This window comes from Haemorhous mexicanus, chromosome Z (assembly GCF_027477595.1).
Source record: "Haemorhous mexicanus isolate bHaeMex1 chromosome Z, bHaeMex1.pri, whole genome shotgun sequence".
NCBI lineage: Eukaryota > Metazoa > Chordata > Aves > Passeriformes > Fringillidae > Haemorhous > Haemorhous mexicanus.
The window spans coordinates 70,657,617-70,680,810 of record NC_082381.1 but is presented as its reverse complement, the minus strand read 5'-3'; the positions used below and the strand labels follow the sequence as shown (position 1 = coordinate 70,680,810).

The 23,194-nt window shown below is 35.8% G+C and overlaps 1 protein-coding gene across 4 annotated transcripts in view; it reads right to left on the bottom strand.

Annotated features, from left to right (window-relative positions):
- The window catches only part of PDE4D (phosphodiesterase 4D), a 533,887-nt gene that overhangs the window by 367,031 nt on the left and 143,662 nt on the right, over window positions 1-23,194 (bottom strand). For all 4 annotated transcript variants that reach the window (XM_059836733.1, XM_059836735.1, XM_059836734.1 and 1 more), the window contains one exon: window positions 14,291-14,526. In XM_059836733.1, the coding sequence (XP_059692716.1) occupies window positions 14,291-14,526 (236 nt within the window). The remainder of the gene's footprint in view (window positions 1-14,290; window positions 14,527-23,194) is intronic.

Sequence of the window (23,194 nt, the reverse complement as noted above, 5' to 3'; positions counted from 1 at the left end):
AATTCCCTGTGCTAAAGGTCCTAGTCCTACCACCTGGAATCAAACGAATGATCAATAAAAAGTTTTGGTTTTTATTGGATTTCTAAATAAGCTATAAAGCCAAAAGAGAGCACACAAATATTTTTTTCTCATTGGAATACTAAGAGCATCTAATGTATTGGTGCAAAAGAAAGTAACAATTACTACTGTTGTATTAGAGGACTATGTTACTTCTATAAACCTGCACTATATCATCAAGGCTCGTTGGAAAGCATTCTACAGAGGCTTTGCAAATTTTTTATTTAATGGACTGTGCTGACACACTGAGACTGAAGTGCAAAGATTTATTGTCATTTGAAGTGACGCTGTTCAAAGGTCTAAATTAAAATTAAGTTTGAGGCTTGGATGTTTCTTCTTTGACTTCAATTACTTTTAGCTACACTACTGCCAATGATATTCAAGCTGAAAAGCAGAAATCTCAAATGCTTTTTCAAAATTAAAACAACTACAATTGTATTTCTGTTTTCTCTAACATTACTGTCCTGATCATCTCAGGCTACTTCTGCTCAATATTTAAAATAAATTGAACAATTTATTGCTGGAGTTTTTCAATACACTTCAAGGTCTGTTTCTCATCTTTACTTGGGCTTTGGTAGACTGCTCTCACCAATATTTTTAAAATTACTTTATTGCGGGAGCTTTTTTAGAGGAGGTTTTATTTTCAAAATTCAAGATGTATCAAGTCTAGGCAAAACACCACAATATTGAACTCACTGTCCTCAAATAAAGGGGAAACTCTTACATCTATAATTTCTCACCTTTCTCATAAATTGCAGATTTCACATCTGTCAACAGGTGTTATGTAAGGGCAAGCACATATCAAAGGAATAATGGCTCTTAAATACAGCCTGTAATTGAAATGCTACTTATATTTGACTTTGGATTCGGTATGCTCAGGTTCTATTGACAGTAATGGAGATCCCGAAAACCGCAACAGACATGATGTGATTATGCACTAAGGCATTTGGCAAGAAGAAAAGTCCTATGAGGCCAGGTCATCAGAACCATAGAAAACTTTCTAATACAAATTCAGTATTAACTAATATTGAAAGAAATATAACTCTCAAGGATATACATCTGTAGGGATGAAGCTGTTTTTCAGGTTGTCAACTTCTACTTTGTGTAAATCTTCTCTAAAGTGCATGCAACCTTGGATTTATCCAGGAAACCAATTACAATCACCTGAAATATAACCATGTTAATGAAGAGCTTAAAGATTTTTAAACTACAGAAAACCCAACTTTTCTTGCTTTATGTTGTAATCTTTATATTAGGGGTTTAAAGGCTTTTATAATATCTCCATTTTTTGTGTGATTTCCTCCTCTATTACATTAAAAATATCATAGTTCTACACATTAGTTCTATGCATAGTTCTAGCATTTTTAAATAATTGCTCTCTAGCATGAAATTTTACTTTAACAAAAAAAGTCTTAAGATTCTTTTTTTCCTTCTTTTTCAATTAAGGCTAAATTTACGGAACTATCTCCAGAGAAAACCCCAGATTACTGGTGTCTTTTCATTAATCTCTCACACAGCTTTTAGCACCTCTGTGCAGTCCACATCCTGTCACCAATTAATTAAAGAAGATTTTGCCACCACTTCTTCATGCAGAAGAATCAGGCTTTGCAAGATTATTCTAAATCTTCTAAATGTTCTAAATAAAAAAATTTTAGATATTATTTGTCAAACATAAACAGGACAAAATTATTAATTTTAGAATTTTTTTGTCAAACATAAAAGCATAGATATTGTCAGAATTTACACCAATTAATCTGTGAATCAAAAATTACAATTATATACTCACATTTGATGCAGAAGAGCAATTGCTACTGATTCATGCATACATAAATAATGAAGCATTTCAACTGCAATATTTGGGGCTAAAAATTTTTTCATATGTTTTACTTTTGCAAATGTGAAATACGATTAGGTCGTTGACTGTGGAAAAGAATTAGCATGACATCAAGGTTTACTTCTGTTTTTTGAATATCTTGCTGTGGTTTTCTCTCTATATATATATCAAGTGGTGCTATTCCCATTTGAATTTATGTTGCCAATGAAAAACCTGACAGTTCATTTCCCACAACAGCACAAAGCATTAAATAATTTTTTTAACATTAAATATCTTAGAAACCATGGTTCTCAATACAGCATAAGTCACTGATACACATTTTGTAAGCTACTGTATGCAGTCTACTCAAGGTACTCCATCAATCATGCCTGGGTCTGGTGGTAATAACTTTGAAACATATTGAACTCAAGTCTTCTGTCAGAGATAAGGAACAGTTACAAAAATGGCACAGAACATGAAAGAGAACTATCTTACATTGTGGCAGGCTAAGAAAAGCAGAGTATGTGTGATTAATAGATGTTTTAACAGTCTATAGGAAATAAAATAAACATCTGCAGGGATGAAAGCATCTGGAGGAGAAAGGAGATATGTGCTGAAAGAGATTACCAGAAGGGAACTAAGGGGGGAAATACTGCAGTATGATTGTAGTCAGAGAAAGACACAACTCCCTCAAACTTTTCAAAGCTGTCATACGCATCCAATTGCTTGTATGTAAAACTAGATAAAAGCAGCTGAAAATCTACACTGCTGACTAGTCTCAATTGTAATGTTTCAAATTCTACTGTTTAATTAATTTCTCACAAAGCTTACAAAATTATTGTCTTATACAGCTATCAAAAGTTATTTTTTGTTAAGAATATGCAGACATATCTGACGCTTGATCTAATATGGCCATAGAGTGTCATAATGAAATATTTAATTGTAAGGGCTGTGAGGTGCTGTATCTACCTAATCACACTTTTCTCATCATCAAGCTGTTATATTTAATCAACCTGTCACCTCTATCAGAAAAAAGAAAAGAGTTACCTTTGAATTAAAGGAAATTATAGTTGAAAGGGATGTGGCAAGAGAGAACAGAATAAAACTATTACGTAGACATTACCTGAGATTGCATAGAAACATATTTTCTCAAAAGTAATACCCAGATCTTACTCTATCACATGGAGTACGTAGTCTGAACACAGAAGATAAAGCAACAGACCTAAAGAAAAACATCCCCTAAAATTTATTCACGGCTTGGAAAGAGGTAAAACCAGAGCCACAGCCTTTCACGGCTTAGCCCTTCTACTTTCTTTCCTACAACAATAACAAAAAACTACCTGTCCATATATTCTTTAAAGATAGTTTTGATATTCCCTCTTTTAATCCCCACTTTCCCCATAGATTTCATGTCTTTTAAAGAGGATGACTTTATGGAAAGATAAACTATGGTGATTTTTCTGAAGAGGATTTGATTCATTTTCTTTTCAGAGACCTAATGTCCAGTTTTTATCTGATATGACAGGGAAACCAGAAGGTAATCTGAAGCTTTAAAATAGAAACAGAAAAATAAAGTTAGTAGTTGAATGAATTTAATTAAAAACTGTTCTCAGAGAGTACACCCAGTGTAAAATATATAAGAGTAAAATATATAGAGAGTATTATTCATTTTCTGCTCTATGATTTTTCCACTTTATTTTTTTAAAGGGAATCAAAGAATTGATAAATAAATTCAATAAATTAAAATCTGACTTTCTCAATTTAAGCTTTATTTATAATTATATATATGAGTTTATATTATTTAAATTGAAAAATTGCTCCATAGTAAAAAGAAAATTGTTTCATCAGTAAGAATATAAAATTATCTTTTTCTCTAAATAAAGTTTAAAAAAAATTATGTCATTTAATGAAATACCATTTTTGTAAATTTCCACATTATGCAAATTCTTTTTCCAATGTGTAATCCTACAAGTGAAACGCCTTATCACCACTATCTAAATTATTCTATATATACCTGGGTGTTATATTTTACACTATTTAAACATCAATGTTGAAAGCTGTTGGATGTTCAAACTCCAAAATGACATTTAAAATCTGCTGTAACTGCATCATTTAATAGTAATGTGAACTGTTACTGAAAGCATGTTGAAAAGATAAAATTATAAAACAAATTAAGGCCTTGCTATGCACATGCTTATGTATTAGTTAAGCTATGGCTACGAATAGTCTGAACATGGATGAAATTTCTGCAGAACCAAGCTGAAGGAGTGCATGCTATCAACAGATGGCCAAGGTCTAGAAAAACTATGATGATGCATTTTGTCAGAGAATGACCACACTTAACCAGACCAAGCCTTCTAGACAGCATCCTGTAACCTGCACTATCCATGAGCAGATATCTGACAAAAGAACTGGATAGCCATAATTTACACACTTCCAAAGGCAAGTAACTGCCTAAAAACCCACCCACTTCCATGTCAGAGAATTTTTTAGCTTGTTATAAAGAGAACAAGGACATAAAATAGCATCCAGTTTTACTATGAACTGTGTTTAATTACTAGGCTATGTGATTAGAAGCTTCTCTCCACACAATTGTACTAAAGTGATGTAAGAAATGCTGACAACCTCTTGATTCCCTACACAGCCCAGACCCTTTTGTAGTGGTTTTGGTTCGCCAATTTAAGATTTCCCCAGTTTTGAGATTTTCCTGGCCAGTGCACCTAAGAAATGTGGCAGTTTCAGTGCTGGCCAATCACCAATACACTCATTTCCTGCTGTGGGACAGGATTAGGAGAAAGGCAAAGCAGGCTCCAAACTTTAGAAGGGTATAACAAATTTTATTAAAAGTAACTAAAAGAAAAAAAGTAGTAAGAATCAAAACAAACCCTTCAGAACACTTCTCCTCCCCCCCACAACCTATTCTTTCCCACTGACAATGTAAAAAAACAAAGCTTGAAATTTCCAGTCAGTTTACCACCTCTAAAATAGTCTTTCTTCAGCTCATTTAGGGAGAGAAGTTCCTCTCCTTAAGGTTGTGGACACTCCTCCCCAAGAGGAAAGAAAACAGGTCTGTCGTGGCTCTCAATTCCTTACGAATAGCAGCCGCCCTGGGGAACCCTGTCATCGTGGAGTCCTTCCCATTGCCACAAGCCTTCCCACAGCTTGTCAAAGGGCTATGTCGACTTATGGGGTATTGTTTTAAAGATGAGCTGTTCAAAGGCAAAAGTTCTCATTATCTATGTCTAAAATCATCTTCATCCCTGGGAACAGAGATCTCCTAGAAGCACAGGACTACTCTCCTCTCTTTCTCTGTTCAAACGTCTCATGGGATCCCAGCCATTTCAATATCTGTTTATCTTAGCATGGAGGCCTTTGCTCAATATCAATTTGAACACTTTCATCTCCCCGTAACTTTATATAAGGAAAAAGAGTCTTTTCTCCGTATCTTACAAGAGGATTTCAGCTCCAAAACCAAGGCATCTCCTCACCCCTCCCATCTCGGACTTCTTCCTCACTGACCTTGATGTCTTTATGTCCTTCATTTACATACTGCATCTGGTTCTTTTCTCTCACTCGAGGGAGGATTGAAGCACTGAGAGCGTTAACATCATGCCTGGGCTCTTCAAATGGCCACCAGACCCCCCTGGAGCTGGCTGCTCTAGATGGCAGCTGGGGCAGGCGGCTCGGATCTAATCAGCCAGGCCGGCAGCACGCCGGGACTGGGGTGGGGGGTGCCCTTCTCCTTCCCCCTGCCCCATGGCTGCGGGCAATTCCCACGGGGTAAAATCTCAGCACCGACCCTGGGCTGCTCCCGGGGCTCGGCGGCTGCGGCTGGGCCCCGGGCTGGGGAGGTGTAGCAAGCAGCCTGAGGTTAGCAAGGCCGGCTCCCTCCGGCCCGCGGCACCCCCTCTCCCTGCCCAGGAGCAGAGGGGGGAAGCGCGGGAGAGCCGGCGGGCGGCCCGGGGAAAGCGAGCCCGGCCCCGCGGAAGGGCCCGTGGGCCCGGCCCCGGGACGACCCCCCCAGCCCCCACCTCGCTCGTGACTGGAAGGGAAAGTTCCCGGCGTTTTTCGTCTTTAACATGTGTGTTTCACAGTGGCGTGTCCAGCTTCTCAGTGGTTCAACAGACTGTCAGTTACACAAGAAGCTTTGCATCGCTTCCCTGAATTTCCTCCCATTCCAAACCCCGACACCTTTCTTTCAACTGCCTGTTGCAGTTCCTTGTCACTTGCTAATTTAGGGAAAGAATCACCAATGACAATAAAACCTGTAAATCAATCTTAACAGAGATCATACAGTAGCAACTCTGCATACAGACCCATAGAAAGATGTAAATGCTCAGAATTAATATGTTTCTGATTTGATTTTCTCTCTCATGTGCTTTGGTTGCTCAGAGACCAGGCGCTGTTCTTCATACAACCCCACCAATTGCCTCTGAGCTTCTCTGTGCTCTCCCTCAGCAATGAGCCATATCGTTCTGGGCCAAGGCAGCCTGGATGAAATTGTCCCAAAGGCTGGATTCACCCTCAACTGCTAGCTGAATCACTCTTTTGAACTGGTTTCTTTTTTCCCCTTAGCTTTATGTGCTTTTGGCAGTCCAGTTTCTAGTTTGTATTTATATGCCGCTGCTATGAAGGTGATTGAAATGTCAATCAGAGAGAGCCCAACACACCCTCACTAGTGAGGCTAATGTAAAAGAATAATTTCCATCATGAAAAAATCCTTGTGAAATGTATGGATAGGCTTTCTGATTTTGTTATCTCTAAATTGATGTAAATGTGACACAGTGAAGAAGTATATATTACAATATTATTGTGTTATGCATTACTTTTCACATTGCTCTATCATTGGTGAATCACTATGTTCGATTTCTCTCAATTTTGATTAGTGCGTGAATTTGGGTTTGATTGACTGCCCAAAGTATTTTAACAAAATAATTACTTTGCTGATTAACTACCCAGAAAACCCCAGACAGTACCTGAAAATTGCAAATCTTTTAAGAAAAATTAATGGAATTTTACAGAAAATAAAGCTGTGATAATGAATGCCCAGCCTTCCCCCACCTCACTGGAATTTTAACCCATTAGAAGCAGTCTAATGAGTCTAGTGAGCCATTGTACCTGTAGACCTGGGCACCAATAACCATCTAAGCAGATGACTGTTCAGTAGACTAAGAAGAATCATCAAGAGAAATCATTTAAAGGGGTCATTCAGCAAATGATCTATCTCTTTAAAAAACCAAAGCTATAGAACAAGCAAACAGTCTCTCCTACTCTGTTTAATACAGAGAAAAATATGCAAATGCAAAACCAAAGAACAGAGTGTAGTCATATTAAAAATCCCCCTCCCCACTTTTATGGAATTATACTGGAATTTAACAAAAATTGAATATTAAAACAATACTTTAATCATAAAAATACTACATGATCAGCCATTGACTCACTTTCTTCTAGTATAATGGACAAACTGTGATTGAGGGCTTAGAAAAAATAGAAGGACACCAAATTGGTTGAACAGAGAACCTCTGATAGAGATAAAAAATAAGTGTAGGTGGTAAAAGAAGAAACATTTCCAGGAAGAAATACTGAAGTATCCCCTGGCTTTTCAGGCATGGCACCAGTAAAGCCAAAGCTCAACTCAGGATGAACCAGGCAACTGAAATGAAGGATAACAAAAAGGGCATCAAAGGCAAAAATAAGAAAAAGGTAAACATGGGCTTGCTGCTGAATGGAGTAGAAAACCAAGTGACAAAGGATGTGGAAAGTGCTGAAGTATCCCAACCCTCCTTTTCCGTATTTTACCGGCAAGGTCTGTTCTCAGGCCTCAACTTGACCAAAAGCAAAGGTTTGAGAAGGAGAAGATACCACCCACTGTGGGGAAAGATCAAGTTAGGTTTAAGTTGCTGGAGCCACACAGTATTTTTTAAGATTTTTTTCAGATTGTCCATTGTTTGAAAGTAACTATATCAAAATACATATTTTAAACAATAATTATATTTTCTTTCCTAAACTAAAAAATACATGCACACAAACTATTCATCTACAATTTACAGTAACATCTGTTTCCAGTCAATGCTATGTAGATAATAAAATAATCAAATGGAAAAATTAGAAATTTTACCATTGTTAAGTAAAAGAGCAAGAGTTGATAAAAATTCCAATTTTTAAAAAGGATTTCAGAATATTTAATGGACTGAACTGTGCATGGTACCTGCTGTCCTCCATGTCCTCCACCTGGGCATCAGATTTAAATAATTCATCTAATGCTAGACATAAATTTACAAAAATCCTTTTATTTGGGACATGAGGGGCTGGAGCTAATTGTGTCATCTGAAGTTATGCTCAAATAATAAAAAATACTCTTATGCAAATAAGTGTTCTGATAAAGGATCTGCCATCTTCACAGCTTCCTTACATCTCTTAAGCACCAAGACAACACAGCTCTTGACCAACAGAATTATTTTTATATTGTTCTCCAAAATGATTCCAGGATCCATATAGCACCATGGAAATTATGAACACTGATCACCAGAACAGAAGACTCTCTTAAAAGCCAAAGCTTGGATTCCATAAACATTGAAGCTTCTAGCATGCACTTAGCCTCAAAAATTCCCACTAATTTTACCCACTGGGAAAAGGGCTCTTAAATGCAGACTCAGTTTTGGTTTCCACAATCATTAAATAAGTTTTTCTTCACAACAGATACTGCAGTCAGAGTTTGATGTGACTGAGCCAGTATGATAGAAATACAGGTTCAGTGTGAGTCTGGATGTATATCAACAGTAATGTGCTTAACTCCTACTACTAACAATTTAAAACCTTCTAAGACCTGATCAATAGAATTCTCTTTGACATAGTTTAAAGGCTGAGATAAATTTAAGGCATATTTTCCCCCCAAGATCTATTCTCAGCGAACAGGTAGAATAAAGCAGACACAAAAACAGGAGTCAAAAACTCTCAAATTCTCTTCATAGTTTGTTTCCTGGCTTGTTCCTTAGCCTTGGCCAGTTCCTGTTTGTGTTCCTGGCACTTCCTGTTTGTGTGCAAGCTTTCCTATGCATAAAATGAAACAAACACAGTGTTTTCACTAATTGGAAAGGTTGTCAAAGGGTATCGTGAACATTTTCTCATGTTTATAAGGCTTTTAAAATAAAGAAATATGCAATAAAAAGAAGACCTAAGAATTATTGTGTTGCTCCTCATTATTCTTTACTAGCAGGTGACTCAGGGAACACAGATGCTGTTGAAGAGAGCCTAGACTCATGAGAAAAGTTACTACTTGACAGGCTCAAGGTCATAATTCTGAGTTAAAAAAATAAATGAAATAACAAATTTCCCCTTTTTTTTTTCTGTCTTTCTCTTTAAGAAGTATCTAAACCATAGTTCCCACTTCTTTTCACTGTGTACACTACAGAGTTGCAAATAAATAAACCTGAAGAGCAGATTTTATTGGATTTTATTTTTATTGTGTGTTACTCAGCTACGGTCAAATCTTACTGCTTTTATTATCTCTTTCTAGCACTTATTTCTTTAAAACAATGATAAAAATTTAGCATCCTATCTATTCTTTTAAAAATAGTTTGCTGGTGTCATCAGTGAATTACAGCAAAATTATGGATCAGGATTCCCATATTTCAGTTTCTAACATTTGAAAAAGCTTTTCTTGCCCTCAATACAGATTAAAAATTCTGCTCTTTGAGGTATTCCTTGGACACGAAAAAAACCAGTGTGCAAGCAAGTGGTAGGCATTAAGACATATTTAGCTTGAAACTAGACTCTGATGCTGTATCGCCATAATATCAAGCTTACAGTGATGATGCTAATAACAATTGGCTAATATTTCTTTTCAAAAACAGATATTGAAAGGGTTAAGTTCATCTTGAAAGGGCCTGAGGATAATTTTAAATCAAGTTTTTATCTGATTTCCAATATAGAGAGTGTAGATTGCCTTTTTAGTGGATAATAAAACACATAAGTTTTACGCACTATACTGACTTTCTAATCCACAGAATTTGAATTAAGGAAAAACATAAATTAAGACAGAAAGAACATTGCAAAAAAGATACTTCAGAAATTAGTTGTCATGTAAGTTGTTCTTGTAGCTCCCTAGAGTTTCATAAACACAATAATATGCCCACTCTGAGTTGTACATAAGCAATACAAAAGCAATTTAAAATAGATTTTATGTTGTACAATTATGATAATCTCTCTCAAATGATGTTTGAGCAAAGACTAGGATAAATAGCAGGAAGAGACTGTTTCCATACCAGATCACAGATAACCAAATGAAATACCAGATTATTTTAGGTATTTTTGTAATTAAAGCCTTTCTAGGAACCTTTCGATTACAAAATAACTTTTTGCTTTCAAATAATGCTTTTAATGAAATCTTCAAGTGTTTGATGTTCTCTTATTTCTGGAGTTTACATGCAATGAACATGACATTTTCCATCTGATTTTGTCAGTCGCATGTGTTACAAGGACACAAGTATCACAGTAACAACTGGGATAGTCCTTTTCCTCTGAAAAAGCTATTCTTAAAAGGCCAAACGAAGAAATGCTTCAGCCCCTGACTCCTTGGATGTTGTCATCATATTGCAAAGCTCTCATACCTTCTCGGTGATTTCTCATGGGCAGCTCCTCACAGCACTAACTCCTCTTCACAGCCTACAACACCAACTCTCTCCTCTACCAGCTAACCCACTCTTTTGTGGCACTCTTATTGGACACAGCTGTGGCCTATTAAGGGCAGGCCTGTTCCTAATATTTGGTGATTAGTACAGCTGCAACTCCTCAGGTGTGAGACTACCTTCTGCACTATGTTTATTTTCTTACATTCTGTCCCTCCACACTTGGATCTGTACCATGGAAAAGGAAGGTATATGTGCCATGGTAATTTGCAGTGTTCAGTAGAGGCCATGTCCTATCCCACCTTCTCATCACCATTTCTTCTTTGGAATAAGACAATGCAGAGATTGTTTCCAGAACAAAAGTGATTTAATAGACTTTCTTCATATTTCATGGAGCTTTGGTTATCATGGAGCTTTGGACGAATCAATACCATCCTTACAGAGAAATTTGATCAGTTATCCTAAATCACAAGTACAGGTGTTTAAAAAAGAAATCAAATATATGGTACCACACATGCAACATAATATCAATATTTGCTAGAGTATTGAATCATGGCGGGAGCTCTTGCTATTGGTCGAATACAGAGGTAACAAAGGAAACTTTTGAAATAGTTATTATAAAGTAGGTAGGATAAAAAACTAAAATATCCTCAAATAAATAACTTTCCATACATAACAATCTCCCACCATTTTAATACCAGCTACTTTGGAGAAAACAAAAGTATTCTACCGTCAATAATTTCTTATCTGTGCATCCCTTATTAAATGCCATTATCGCTGTTGCTTACACCAAAGCCATCAGTAAATTTAGTTACAGTTATTTGAGGAAAACTGGCCAGAACATGCACCACACCCCAAACAGCCAAGCTATCCCAGCTTACAGTAAAATATCACATTTCATATTCTGTATGTATACAGGTTATTGTTTATAAAATAAAAATTAAAAATATAAATAAAAATATAATAAAAAGAAAAAGAAAACTGACATAGTAAAAGCAATTGTCTGCCTGTTTCTAATCTTTCCCGTAGAAGGTCTGGCAATTATTACCTTTCATAATGGTAAGGATGACACCAGCTGTAGGGTCAGCCTACCAATTTTCAAGCACTGGTTCTTATAGCACAATAAGCATTTTTGCATGTCATACTTCAATAGGAGACATAAATTTTTCATCTTAACAATGATCTCTATTAGAGTCTCAGTCTAACCTGTATGAAAAAAAATAAGAATCTGGCTCCTTGTATGTATGGAATGAAATTAGAACGGTGAAAGAAATGGCAAGGCATTGTGGTGTCTCAGAGTCCGAAGGATAAGAGTTTAAAAAGTATAAAAGATTTAGAAAAACATTACTGAAAGTTTGCTTTCCAACTTTCAACCTATGCTGCTGTTTGGATTTTGTTTAGTTGTTTTGATTTTTTTTAATATAAACTTTGTTTTAATTGCTCTACAAAGGTAGCACACAACCTGTAAAACAATCCAGAAGTAAAACAAACTGTGAAACAAGATTGAAACAATTCTGTGACAGCATAGAGAAAAAAAGGAAGACAAAATGAGAATGAAAATGGGAATGTGTGTATACACACGTGCATTTGTGCATGTCCAGGAATAGAACAGGTATTTTATTTTAAAAACGACATGCACTGTCATTGTTTTTATTTTGCACATTCCAGTCATTTAAATCTAAGCATAAGGGCTTGTAATGCTATTTTTTTATTCCTTTAGTCAATTTTCCCAAAACCATGCATTTATAATTTAGGATGTTTTCTATGATGAAATTCTTCTGCTTTAGAATGAGTTTCTATGACCCAAATGCTCGTCTACCTTCATTTACCTACTGAAAACAGAGCATCGTCACACCCACACTTTGATTCCCTCTCCTCAACTGCACATTTCAAAAGCAGGGGAGCTAAGCTGCATTTTTACAGACATAATGGGACCCCTAATTTTATGCACTTTCATGCAGATGAGAAGACAGATAAAAGGATAGCTTTCTCCAGCTGTTTGGCTGGCATAATAAGCATGTAAATGGGAAATTCATAGCTGCTTGAGAGAGAGCTAACAACCAAAAAACAGCACTAAACATCCAGAGAAATTTAATTTCCGGAACAATAATCTTCCTGTATCACTGTAATTGCTCTTTAGCTAAGAAAGAATCATAAAAACTGAAGATCTTATATTACAAAGTAAGATCAAAATTACAATTGCTTTTGCTGTTGTGTTTAGATTTAGTTTATTTGTTTAAACAGCCCGGCAGTTCCATTCAACAATCTGTCTGCTGTTTCCCTGTCACTCTCAGAATAAATCTTGTTTTGTCCATCTTCAAAACACATTCCTACCAACCACAGGAATAAATGGCATGGACAGGGTACAAAGCTATCTCTTACAGCTAAGGAGAGATTCATACCCACAGAGAAGCCTCTCAAAGAAACAATCATTCTCTGAGTACAGCTGATAGCTACACATAGTAACCACAATGTTTTAGATTTGTTTTTTGCATAACCTTTGAACTGTCTTTCTCTGGTGTATTTGAATCCAGAGAAAAAGAAAATAACACAGTCTCCAGAAATTTATAATCACTCAGCCGCTTTCATCAGACAATATTTTTCATTCTCCTTTCTAATCTTCCTGTTGTATCACATCAGGATCACACTTTTTTTTTTTTTTTTATTTTTTTATTTTTACAGTCAGTATTACTAGAAGCATTGCACTTATTTTGCTCCCATATCTCAGAAAATCTTCTGTCCAGACTCCATGGATAAAAATGAAAAATCAAGACACCAGCCTATTTTCAAAACAACACTAAATTTCATTACATTTATCTCAATACTATCTCAAATAGTATTTTCATTTGTAAACAATCTAAATGTTTACATGTTTTTATGGATGTAGTCAGTATTTCAGTGATATTACAAGAAGGTGTCTAACTTCTTCAAAAAATAAAGGTATCTAGGAGGAAATAAGATATGGGAAATGGTATTAAATTCAATGTTAATATTAGCTGGCTTTTTGGCTAAGCACACTAATGAATATTTATGGGTTTACTTACATACTACAAGTCCACATTCTTTTCATAACTACATTGTTCAGAATAAAGTATTCTCTCAGAACATATGTTCTAAAATTCTTAAGTACTGCATTTTAGTTCTTAGTGTTTTCATGTTACCTTTTCCTTATATATTACCGTGTCACCAAACAGCTGTACTGCCTTCACCATTGTAAGCAAAACTTTCATACTAAACACTTTATATTTTGGAAAATAAGGACAGAAAATAGTATATTATCATAAAGTTTAAGAACAGGAAAGTTTACCTTAGAAAACATATTTTATAAAAATTCACAAATGTAGTATGAAGAAACTACAACAGAAATCACTATAACCAAATAATTTCAAACAATTTATGTTACAAATAGTGTAGACATACAAGAGCAGACAAAATCCCCTCAGGATTTCATGGAACTAGTTTTGAAGTTGTATAATTTTAAAAAAATTCTGTGTATAAAAAGCTTCTTTCATCCTCTACCCCTTCATCAAAACAAATGTCTAATAAAGCCTTCAGAAACCTTGTTTCAGACTATGGTGTATTAATAATGTTCAGAAAAAAATTTTTTAGAGTTTGTTCTACTAGATATGTCCAAAAGCTTTACAACCAGATTTACCAACAAATTTACAGACATTTCATTCAACTTTTTCATTTAGTGGCTTTAGAAAAGAAATAAACTTTTCTCCTACTAGCAGCATCAGAAGCCCTGTACCTGCCCCAAGAAATGTTGAATAAATAAATGGCTGGATCTTACCTGCTGGACTCAGCAGCTGTAATGGCAATCAGAGGAGGTATCCTCAGTGGAAGAGTTGTGGGCCTTGGGATAGTCTCGGTATCATTCTTTTTATCCCAGTCTGCCTGTTCTAACTGCCTGAAAGCCAGTGGGGGAAGCTGAATGTTACGGGACGATAATCTCCGCACCAGATAGGGCTCCATTCCCTGGGAAGGCTCTTCATCCTCAGTGCTGTGATGCAGAGCTTCTTCTGAAATCTGTGATGAAGGCAAAAAAATATCCACCATATCAGAAAATACTCATTATCTTAATTTGATAACTCTTTTATTTCCTTTCTGTAGCTTAGTTTCTAATAAATACTCTTTGCACTTTATTGTCATTATTAAGGAAGTTAAAAGAAATGAAAAAAATATAATAAAAAATGTCAAGGATTAAAAGAATCTGTGGTTTTAAAAGCAAAGAGAAAGTATTTTTATCATAGATTAGCACACTGCTATCTAAAATACTTATTCATAATTCTGTAGGGAACAAAATCTTTGCATAGGACAAATTTTCCCACAATATATATGATTCCCTACAAATTGTCCTATATTTTGGAATAACTGGGGGTCTATAGACTGATAATAACTTTTTTTTTAAAAAGTAGTAATCAGAGATTTAAAACTATACACCTCTTGACTAAAAACACGAGAAACTTCATCTTATATTTTCTCAGGCATGCCAACACCCATCTTTCTTTCTTACTTACAATAATTTCATGCTAATAGTAAGAGCCAAGCATTTAAAGCAACCACTATAGGACTTAGAACCTCTGAAGTTAAGGCCCTAATTAAATCTTTTGTTTAAATATTAGTAAACATTTTTTGCAATTTAATTGCCTAAAGATATAGTAATATTCTCTGGGTCAAAGAAGAATGGCAGATAATTCAATAAAGAAAACTCCAACTGGTAATGATTTAAAGGGGAAGAAATTTGCTCTGAAAGTTTCTCAGGCTTTTAAAAAACAGCTGTTTCTCTCACCATTGTGAGAGAAAATTCTCAAAAAGTTTGCTTTCTGGAGAGAACTTGGTAGGGGGTGGCTACAGGGGTGGCTTCTGTGAGAACAGAAGTTATTGCCATGTCTGACAGAACCAATACCAGCTAGCTGCAAGATGGACACACAGCCTAGCCCATCTGTAGTGGTGGTAGTGCCTCTGAGATGATTTATTTCAGAAAAAGAAGAAAATTCTAGAGCATTTGCAGGCAGAGAGAGGAATGAGAACGTGTGAGAGCAACAGCTCTGCAGGTGCCCAGGTCAGAGGAAGAGGACAGGCAGGAAATGCTCCAGGCAGCAGAGCTGAGGTTCCCCTGCAGCCCGTGGTGAGACCATGGTGAAGCCGCTATAGCCCTGCAGCCCATGGAGATCCCAGGGGATGCAGAGATCCACCTGCAGCCCCTGGAGGAGCCCCACACTGGAGCAGATGGATGCCTGAGAGGAAGCTGTAGCTCCATTGGAAGACCCTGCTGGAGCAGGTGTACTGTCAGGAATTGTGATCCTCATGGGGAACCCCTGCTGCAGCAGCCTGTTGCTGAAGGACTGCACCTTGTGGAAAGGACCCATGCTGGAGCACAACTGCAGCCTGTGGGAAGGACTCAGGTTGTAAAGAACTTTCTCCAGTGGGAGGGAGGCATCACAAGGCGGAGCAGGGGAAAATTGTGAGTACTCCCCCAGTGGAGGAGAGAGCAGTGGAAACAACATGATGAACTGCTTGCAGCCCCCCTTCCCTATCCTCCTACTCTACATGGAGAGGACGAGGTAGAGAATTCTGGAGTAAAGTTGAGGCCAGAAAGAAGGGAGGGGTGTGTGTAAGGTGTTTTGTCTCACTAACCTGTTCTGTTTTGATTGGTATTGTATTGAACTTCCTCATATCAAGTCAGTTTTTCCTGTGATGGTAACTGGTGAGTGGCCTATTCCTAGCCTTATCTCAACCCCTGAGCCTCTTATCATACTTTCTCTCCCCTTTCCACTGAGAAGGGGAGTGGTAGAATGGCTTTGGTGGGCACTTGGCATCCTGTCAAGGTCAGCCCACCACAGTGACTTTAATGAGAGCTCCATTTGTACTTGGAGCTTGAGCAGTTGCTGTAAGCAAATGGTTCCCAATTTTTAATCATTAAATCTTAATTAATAATTTAGCTATTTTTCTTAATTCAGCTGCAATATAATTTAAGAAAGCAAATATTAAAAAACCGTATTCATTAATGCAAATACTCTGAAGGAAATCAACAGTAAAATCAATCACTGTAAAAATACGACAAGAATTCATGTTTTATAGTCATCCAGGGAGAAGTTTATTTTTATGCTTTTATTTTCAGTGTGTGCATAGTGTATATTTAAGACAGCTAAATAAATTAAAAACAATAATTAAATTAATTATAGCTCTGCAAGAAATGAAAAATGCTGATATCAAAGCTAAAAATAGTTTATCACATGAGGATTTTTTGATACATTTCACCAGTTGGGTTTTTTTGGGGAAACTCCAAACACCATAAAAATCCTTGAACTGGAGCCACACACAGTCAGAACTAGATAGCTGAATTGAGAAAGCGAACTCACTGGGCAGTTTCTTCAATTCCTATTCAAAAACTGGAGCGGTAGAGGAATGTGATCTGAATAAAGTCAGAAAGAAATGGAAAAGTTCCAACACAAATATTAAGGCCAAGCTTTGCAGAAATGAAATAATAGACATCTAATGTTTATTTCAGTGACAATGAAAATGAAATCAATTTGTGGAAAAACTGGCCCTCTACTAAAGTACAAATGCTCAGGCATCTAAACCAGGAAATGTTCATCATAATGATTTTATCCATCTTGGGAGACAGAGGAGAAACATGCTTTGGTAGGTTTGCCTAATTTTTCACCATGGTTTTAAGAAGCATTATATGTATTAACAGAATTTTAGGCAATTTATACCAGTATTCCATCATGAAATTGCTGAGCAAGCATAGCAAAAGCCATTGCTGTCGTTACCATAAAACCACTCACTAAAAATGAAAACCAGGCTTTGGAATGGCAGGTGTGTCATCTGCTACATAAAATGATCCAAGCTCATAATTGCTGATAAAAAGAAAATAACAAATAGTTCTGCTCCTAACATTTTCTTATCTCTGACAATGTACAAAGAAAAAGAAAGTTACTGTAAAGTGTCTGTTCATGAAATCAGTTAAATGGAACATATTAGGCTTTCTTTTTTACCTTAAAGGTCTGGAAGACTCTCTGTTAATCCCTGCCCTGTAACCAATTAACTGAATTCTAGAACATGGCAACCTTTCAGATACCAATTAACTTACTTCAACACTTTTTGTCCAGAGCAGACTCTGGGCTGGGACATTTAAAGTGTCTGTTTCCTTTTTTCATTTTTTCCTGGTTGGTTAACTTAATGCTCAAGGGATCGTTTGCTAGCCTTCTAATTAGCAGGCATGTTTCTTAGTTCTTATCAGTAATTGCTCATTAGTAGGCATAGATTTTTGTGCAAAAATAAGCCACTATAACCTAATGAATAAAAGTCAGCCACATATCACAAGATTGCCAGAAAATAAAAACAGCCTGAGAGAAGTCAAAAAGTAAAGAGTCCTGACACTGAAATGCAGGCTAGGTTTTTTGCCACTTCTCTGCAGACCATTTGACACACTGAACAAGATTATCTATTTCTCACCTTCCTTAGCATTTCATGAAAAATATTTTTTAAAAGCATCATAACATACATCTCTAACAAAGTGTGTAGTGTCAGTTCTTGAATCATCCCTAACCAACACACCCTAGCACAGCTTCCCTTTTTTCCAATGGAAACTCAGTCTTGTGACATGGATCAAATGACTACTGGTATCCTAAGTTTTTCCCTTCTCTTCCAAGAACAAATAGGCAAATTAGTGAAAAGTAGTTAGAAAAATCAGTGCTGCAGTCGTTCTTCCAACAACTTTGACATGCCAGCACAGTGCTCTTTAAAAGAATGCTTGTCAGGGGAAAAATGGTACAGCACCTTGTGTTCTTGCATTTCAATGTCATGTCCAATACCAGAATTGAATTATAAGTTATCTGAAAAATAGGCTAAAGTAATCACCTCAGTTTGTTTACCTGCAGCCCAGAGGCATGCTGAGTACCAAAGAGCCAGAGGCTCATTTTGGAGGTTTGACACTCTTTCTCCTAATGAATAATAGGGTTGTTACTATCCCACCTACAAAACAACTCCTTGACTCAGCTATATGACTCAAGACTGGCTTGAGTCAGAAAATAATAAACTATAATAATTCTACCTACATCTATAAAAAATAATTCTCTCATTTACAACAGGATATTTAGATGAAAACACCTAAATAATACTTCTATACTTTTACTTAGAATAAGAAATAATGATTTTATGCATTATTAAAAGATTACATAGCAGTATTTACTATTATCTTAAGTGTTCAAACAGTTCCACCAAAAAGACAGTGGCTAGGTACTTAGTGTTTTACAAACCAATAATATATTTACAGGACACAAAGAATAGGTGCTGGCTTGATAGTATTATTATCTAGACTCTCTTTTCTGCTTTAATCTGAATGTTAATGGCACTGGCAGTGCTTTCACTATCACCATGCCTTAGCTTCTATACCTGGAGAACTGACACAATTCCCATCAAGCTATAAGTGGTTTTGAGATACACAACCACTATTTCTTAGCATGGCTATTTTCGATCTAGACTAAATACACTACTCGTCTTTCAAGCAATGCTCTACTTTCCATTCCTACATTCTCTTCACTTCTTCCTCACCAATAACTATTTAAATACTTTGAAAATATAATTCAAGGAAACTATCAAACCAGTAAATGTTCTTGCTCTTGGATTCTCTAATTTTTATTAAAAAGTAAATGAGAATATATTATTCACAGACCATTTCAATGATGCATTTCACTGTGACTAGATTTATTGCTATTCATTACTTGCAGTATGGAAAAGGAGAAAACAATGATGATTCATACTCCTAAATTCATAGTTTAATAAAATTAACTTTTATTCTGTCAGGCACCTCTTTTGCTTTTTTTTTTTTTTTATGATGCAAATATTTTTAGTGAAAAAAGACTCTACATATGTTTAGAGTAATTTTTTGCTCTATGTTTCTTCAAATGTTTTGAAATAATTACACCATTTAAAATGTGATTATACATTTCAGAATAAAGTACTCATTTACATTAAAAAAATTAAAAACTATTAGTAATAATATGCTTAAACAGATTGAAATAGTGGAATTAGTAGTAGTACAAGGAATACCCATGTTTATTTCTGTTACATTCTGTTCTGTTAAATAATTTTCATCCTTCTGTTTAGAAGGATGAAAATTATTTACTTGGGTCAAATGGAAAAGAAATACTGTGCAGGTTATCAATATGTAGAGTTTTCTAAGGGAAAAATTGTTTTAATTCAACAGAACAAATTATTTTCACAGAAGAGGTCTAAAAAATACAGTAAAGGATCCTTTGTCTCCTTTGAGAATGACAAATCCTGGGAAGCACAGGAAGTCTAAAAGAACTGGAAAAACACCTTTTCTAAGAGAACAAATTACAGGACTCAAATTCCAGTAGAGGAGGGGACCTACCAATATCATACAAACAAATAAATCATATTACTACACAGATGTAAGAAGAATACAGTGAGTTTGACTTTATAGGAAACCTCCTCAAATGAACAGTTGTGATTTTGTGGGTATATATGACAAAGTTTTGTAACTTTGAAAAGTTTTGTAGCATGAAGCTGATGACGAAAATAATGCTGTTCAAGTATATCTGTCTCTGAGGCAGAGACCCTGGAAATTTCCTACCAGACTTTCAGGTTCCCAAACTCATCTGCATGAGGTTATTCTCAACTTAGCAGAAAAATGAGGTCTAACTGAAATAAAGAATCCTTTATCCTGAGCTGCATTCTTAAGAACTACAGAATCATTTAGTTTGGGAAAGATTTGTCAGATCATTGAGTCCAATTGTAAAACTACCAGGTCCAACAGCAGGCCACATATCTAAGCACCCCATCTGCACGTCTACATCTTCTAAACATCTCCGGGGATTATGACTCAAGCACTTTCCTGGGCAGTCTGATCCAATGTTTCACAACACCTTCAGTGAAGAAATTTTTCCTAATGTCCAATCCAAACCTCCTGTGGTACATCTTGAAGTTGTTTCCTCTTGCCCTGTCATTTGTTTCCTGGAAAGGAATAGGGTGGGTCTGTCTCAGAGGTTAAGTAGGTCTACCTATCCCAAAGGTCTAAAATCCAAGGCTCCAGCCTCATGACTTTGTGTACATTTCCAATGTCTTCAGCCAAGTGCTAATATATTAGACAGTTTTCTTCATCTTATATTTCTTTAATCAGAAAATTTCCCACACGCTCTTCTTCTTTATCTCTAGCAAATATTCTTCTGACAGCATATTTTTGGAAAATTGTCTGCAGACAGGGACATGATCAGCAATGAAAACATCATGCCAAAAGCAGGAAAAAAAATAACTGAAGCAAGTTATTCAAGTCACATTGATGATACAGTTTTGAATTTCAGATCTGTTCCTATAGGAGATTATGCCAAGAGTACTGCATCCTCTGCTGCACATATAATGAGAAGACCGTAGGTGTACAAACCTAGGTTTTGTGGGCTTCAGTAAGGCAAGACTACTCTCACTTCAGCTTCGTGATGCATTGTCAGTTGTGTAAGAGGACCTCATTCAATAATAATCTCAAATCCTATGGAATTCATAACTAAGCTACATACTTGTCCGAATGTTCCAAAAATGTTAGTATAAGATTTAGCCTGTTAATGGTACTTGAAAAATCAAGAAACAAAGGCTCACCCATACTTGCATTAATTGTATAGTAGCTGTTATTATTAAAATATGAGTTTGTTTGCTATTATCTGTAGTTCTGTGAAGTGTACTCCCCTCTGCATGAGAAGGAAGTTGAGATGCACATGTGCAAAAAAAGTAAAGTTCCTTACATGGAAGAAAGCTTCTTCCATCGCATTACCAAAAGAGTTGTGTGGCATCACGTATATCGAATCTTTGAGGATAAGTAAAAGCTATGAAACAATTACTTACTTATTGCTGTAAATGCACCTTTATGATAGCGACATACAAGAGGAAGCTGACAAAGTATTCATGTTAAGATTTTTCTTTCAGATCATGAAACAAGTGACTTTATTACCAGAAGTACTACGATGAATTCCTTTCGCTGATCTCATCCAACTTCTGGAAATAAAACTATTCATTTGTAATTTTTTTCCAATAAATATGCTAAAATAGGGTCATAACATTACAAGCACATTGCAAATGTTATGATCCCCTGGTAGTGGAGTTTTATTTTAAGACATAGCCACAGCAAAGTAGTTTAGAGAGGTCATTTTTTTCCCAAAAGGGAAATTCTTATTTTTTAATGAGAGTCCAGTTGCAACTCTGAGTATAAAGCCTTATCCAGGTGTCTTTACCTCTTATTTTTCCACTCTAAGAGCCAAGAGTTATTTGGCAGGTCATATGATTACTTAGGCATATACTCTAAAATACAGATTTAGCCTCTCTGTGTTTCCAGTATATATTTTGAAATTTTTCAGACTAGATATTGCCTCAACTGACATTGCCAAATGTGAATTCCATGCATTTTAACTTGTCCATTTATATGCCACTCTGCCTCTTTTGCTCTGCGTATCCCTCCTGAACAGCCTGTAGCCATATAGCAGGGCACTCCAGTCAATGGACTAATCCCACCAGGCTTCCTTTATGCCAGTTGTGTCAAACCTTTGAGATTGGGCCAAAGCTTATGTATACTCCTATGTCCTCAGAAATGCAAATTAAAACACATTAACCTCAATATCACTAAAGTAAGTTTTGTCTTTTTTTTTACTACACACACTACCCTTGTTCATTTTTATCATGCTTTGACCACAAAAGTATTGGATGACTCAGTTTTTCAGGATATATATCTGAAAGCATTGCAATTTCCCTGTTGTGACAACTAATGAATAATTTTTGCAGAAAATTTGCATTTTCTTATGCTGGAAATGCATTCAGTGCATTACCAGCATAAGAAATTAGCACGTTCTAGGGAAGTCTGCATGAAGAAAAAAATATGTAAATAAATCTTCTTTCCAGCAAGAAAGGATAGATGAGGCTAGTTCCAGGATTATTGATAACATGCAAGACAAGCTTAGGAAACCTAGCTGCTGGGACGAAAGAAACATTACATGAGGAAAAGATACAGACTCATTTCTGTAAATGAGTTTTACCAGAATATGTTTTGTGACTTACCTGGGAAAATTTTGTCAAGCTGAAGAAAAAAGCATGTGACGCACCAGTATCATGAGTCCAAAATGCTCTTTTTTAACATTCTGAGGCTACAGGTTTTTCAAAGGCTGACATCTGGTTTAACCTGTCTCCTTATCCTTATCTTCTCTCTGCAAGTGGAACTGAATAACACACTAATCTTCCCAACTTGTAGGGAAAATAAATTTTAAAGAAATCAGAGTGGTATTGAAATATCCCATCCTTCAAAAAAATCTATAGGAAAGAATAATATTTAAAAATTATTAGAACATGTGTTCTAATAATTTAGAACAAATGATCAGTTTGAATAGAGATCTCTAGCAGCACCAAGAGAGAAAAACGATAATTTCTGATCTAAATGTAATCCAGCTAAGCCATATCTACTCTTGCTTTTATGATGTTCTAGAAACTTGCAATTTAAATACACTTTCACAAATTTTTAAAATTTTATAAAATTTACCAGACTTTAAAAACCAAGGAACAACAAATTTTAGGCAAACGGATGAATATCTGACATTAACTCACTTGAAAGGTTTCATTTTCTTTAAGTAAAACCTATCAGAGTTAGTTGAATTAAACAAAATAACAGAGTATAATCTTCTGTAATAATGCA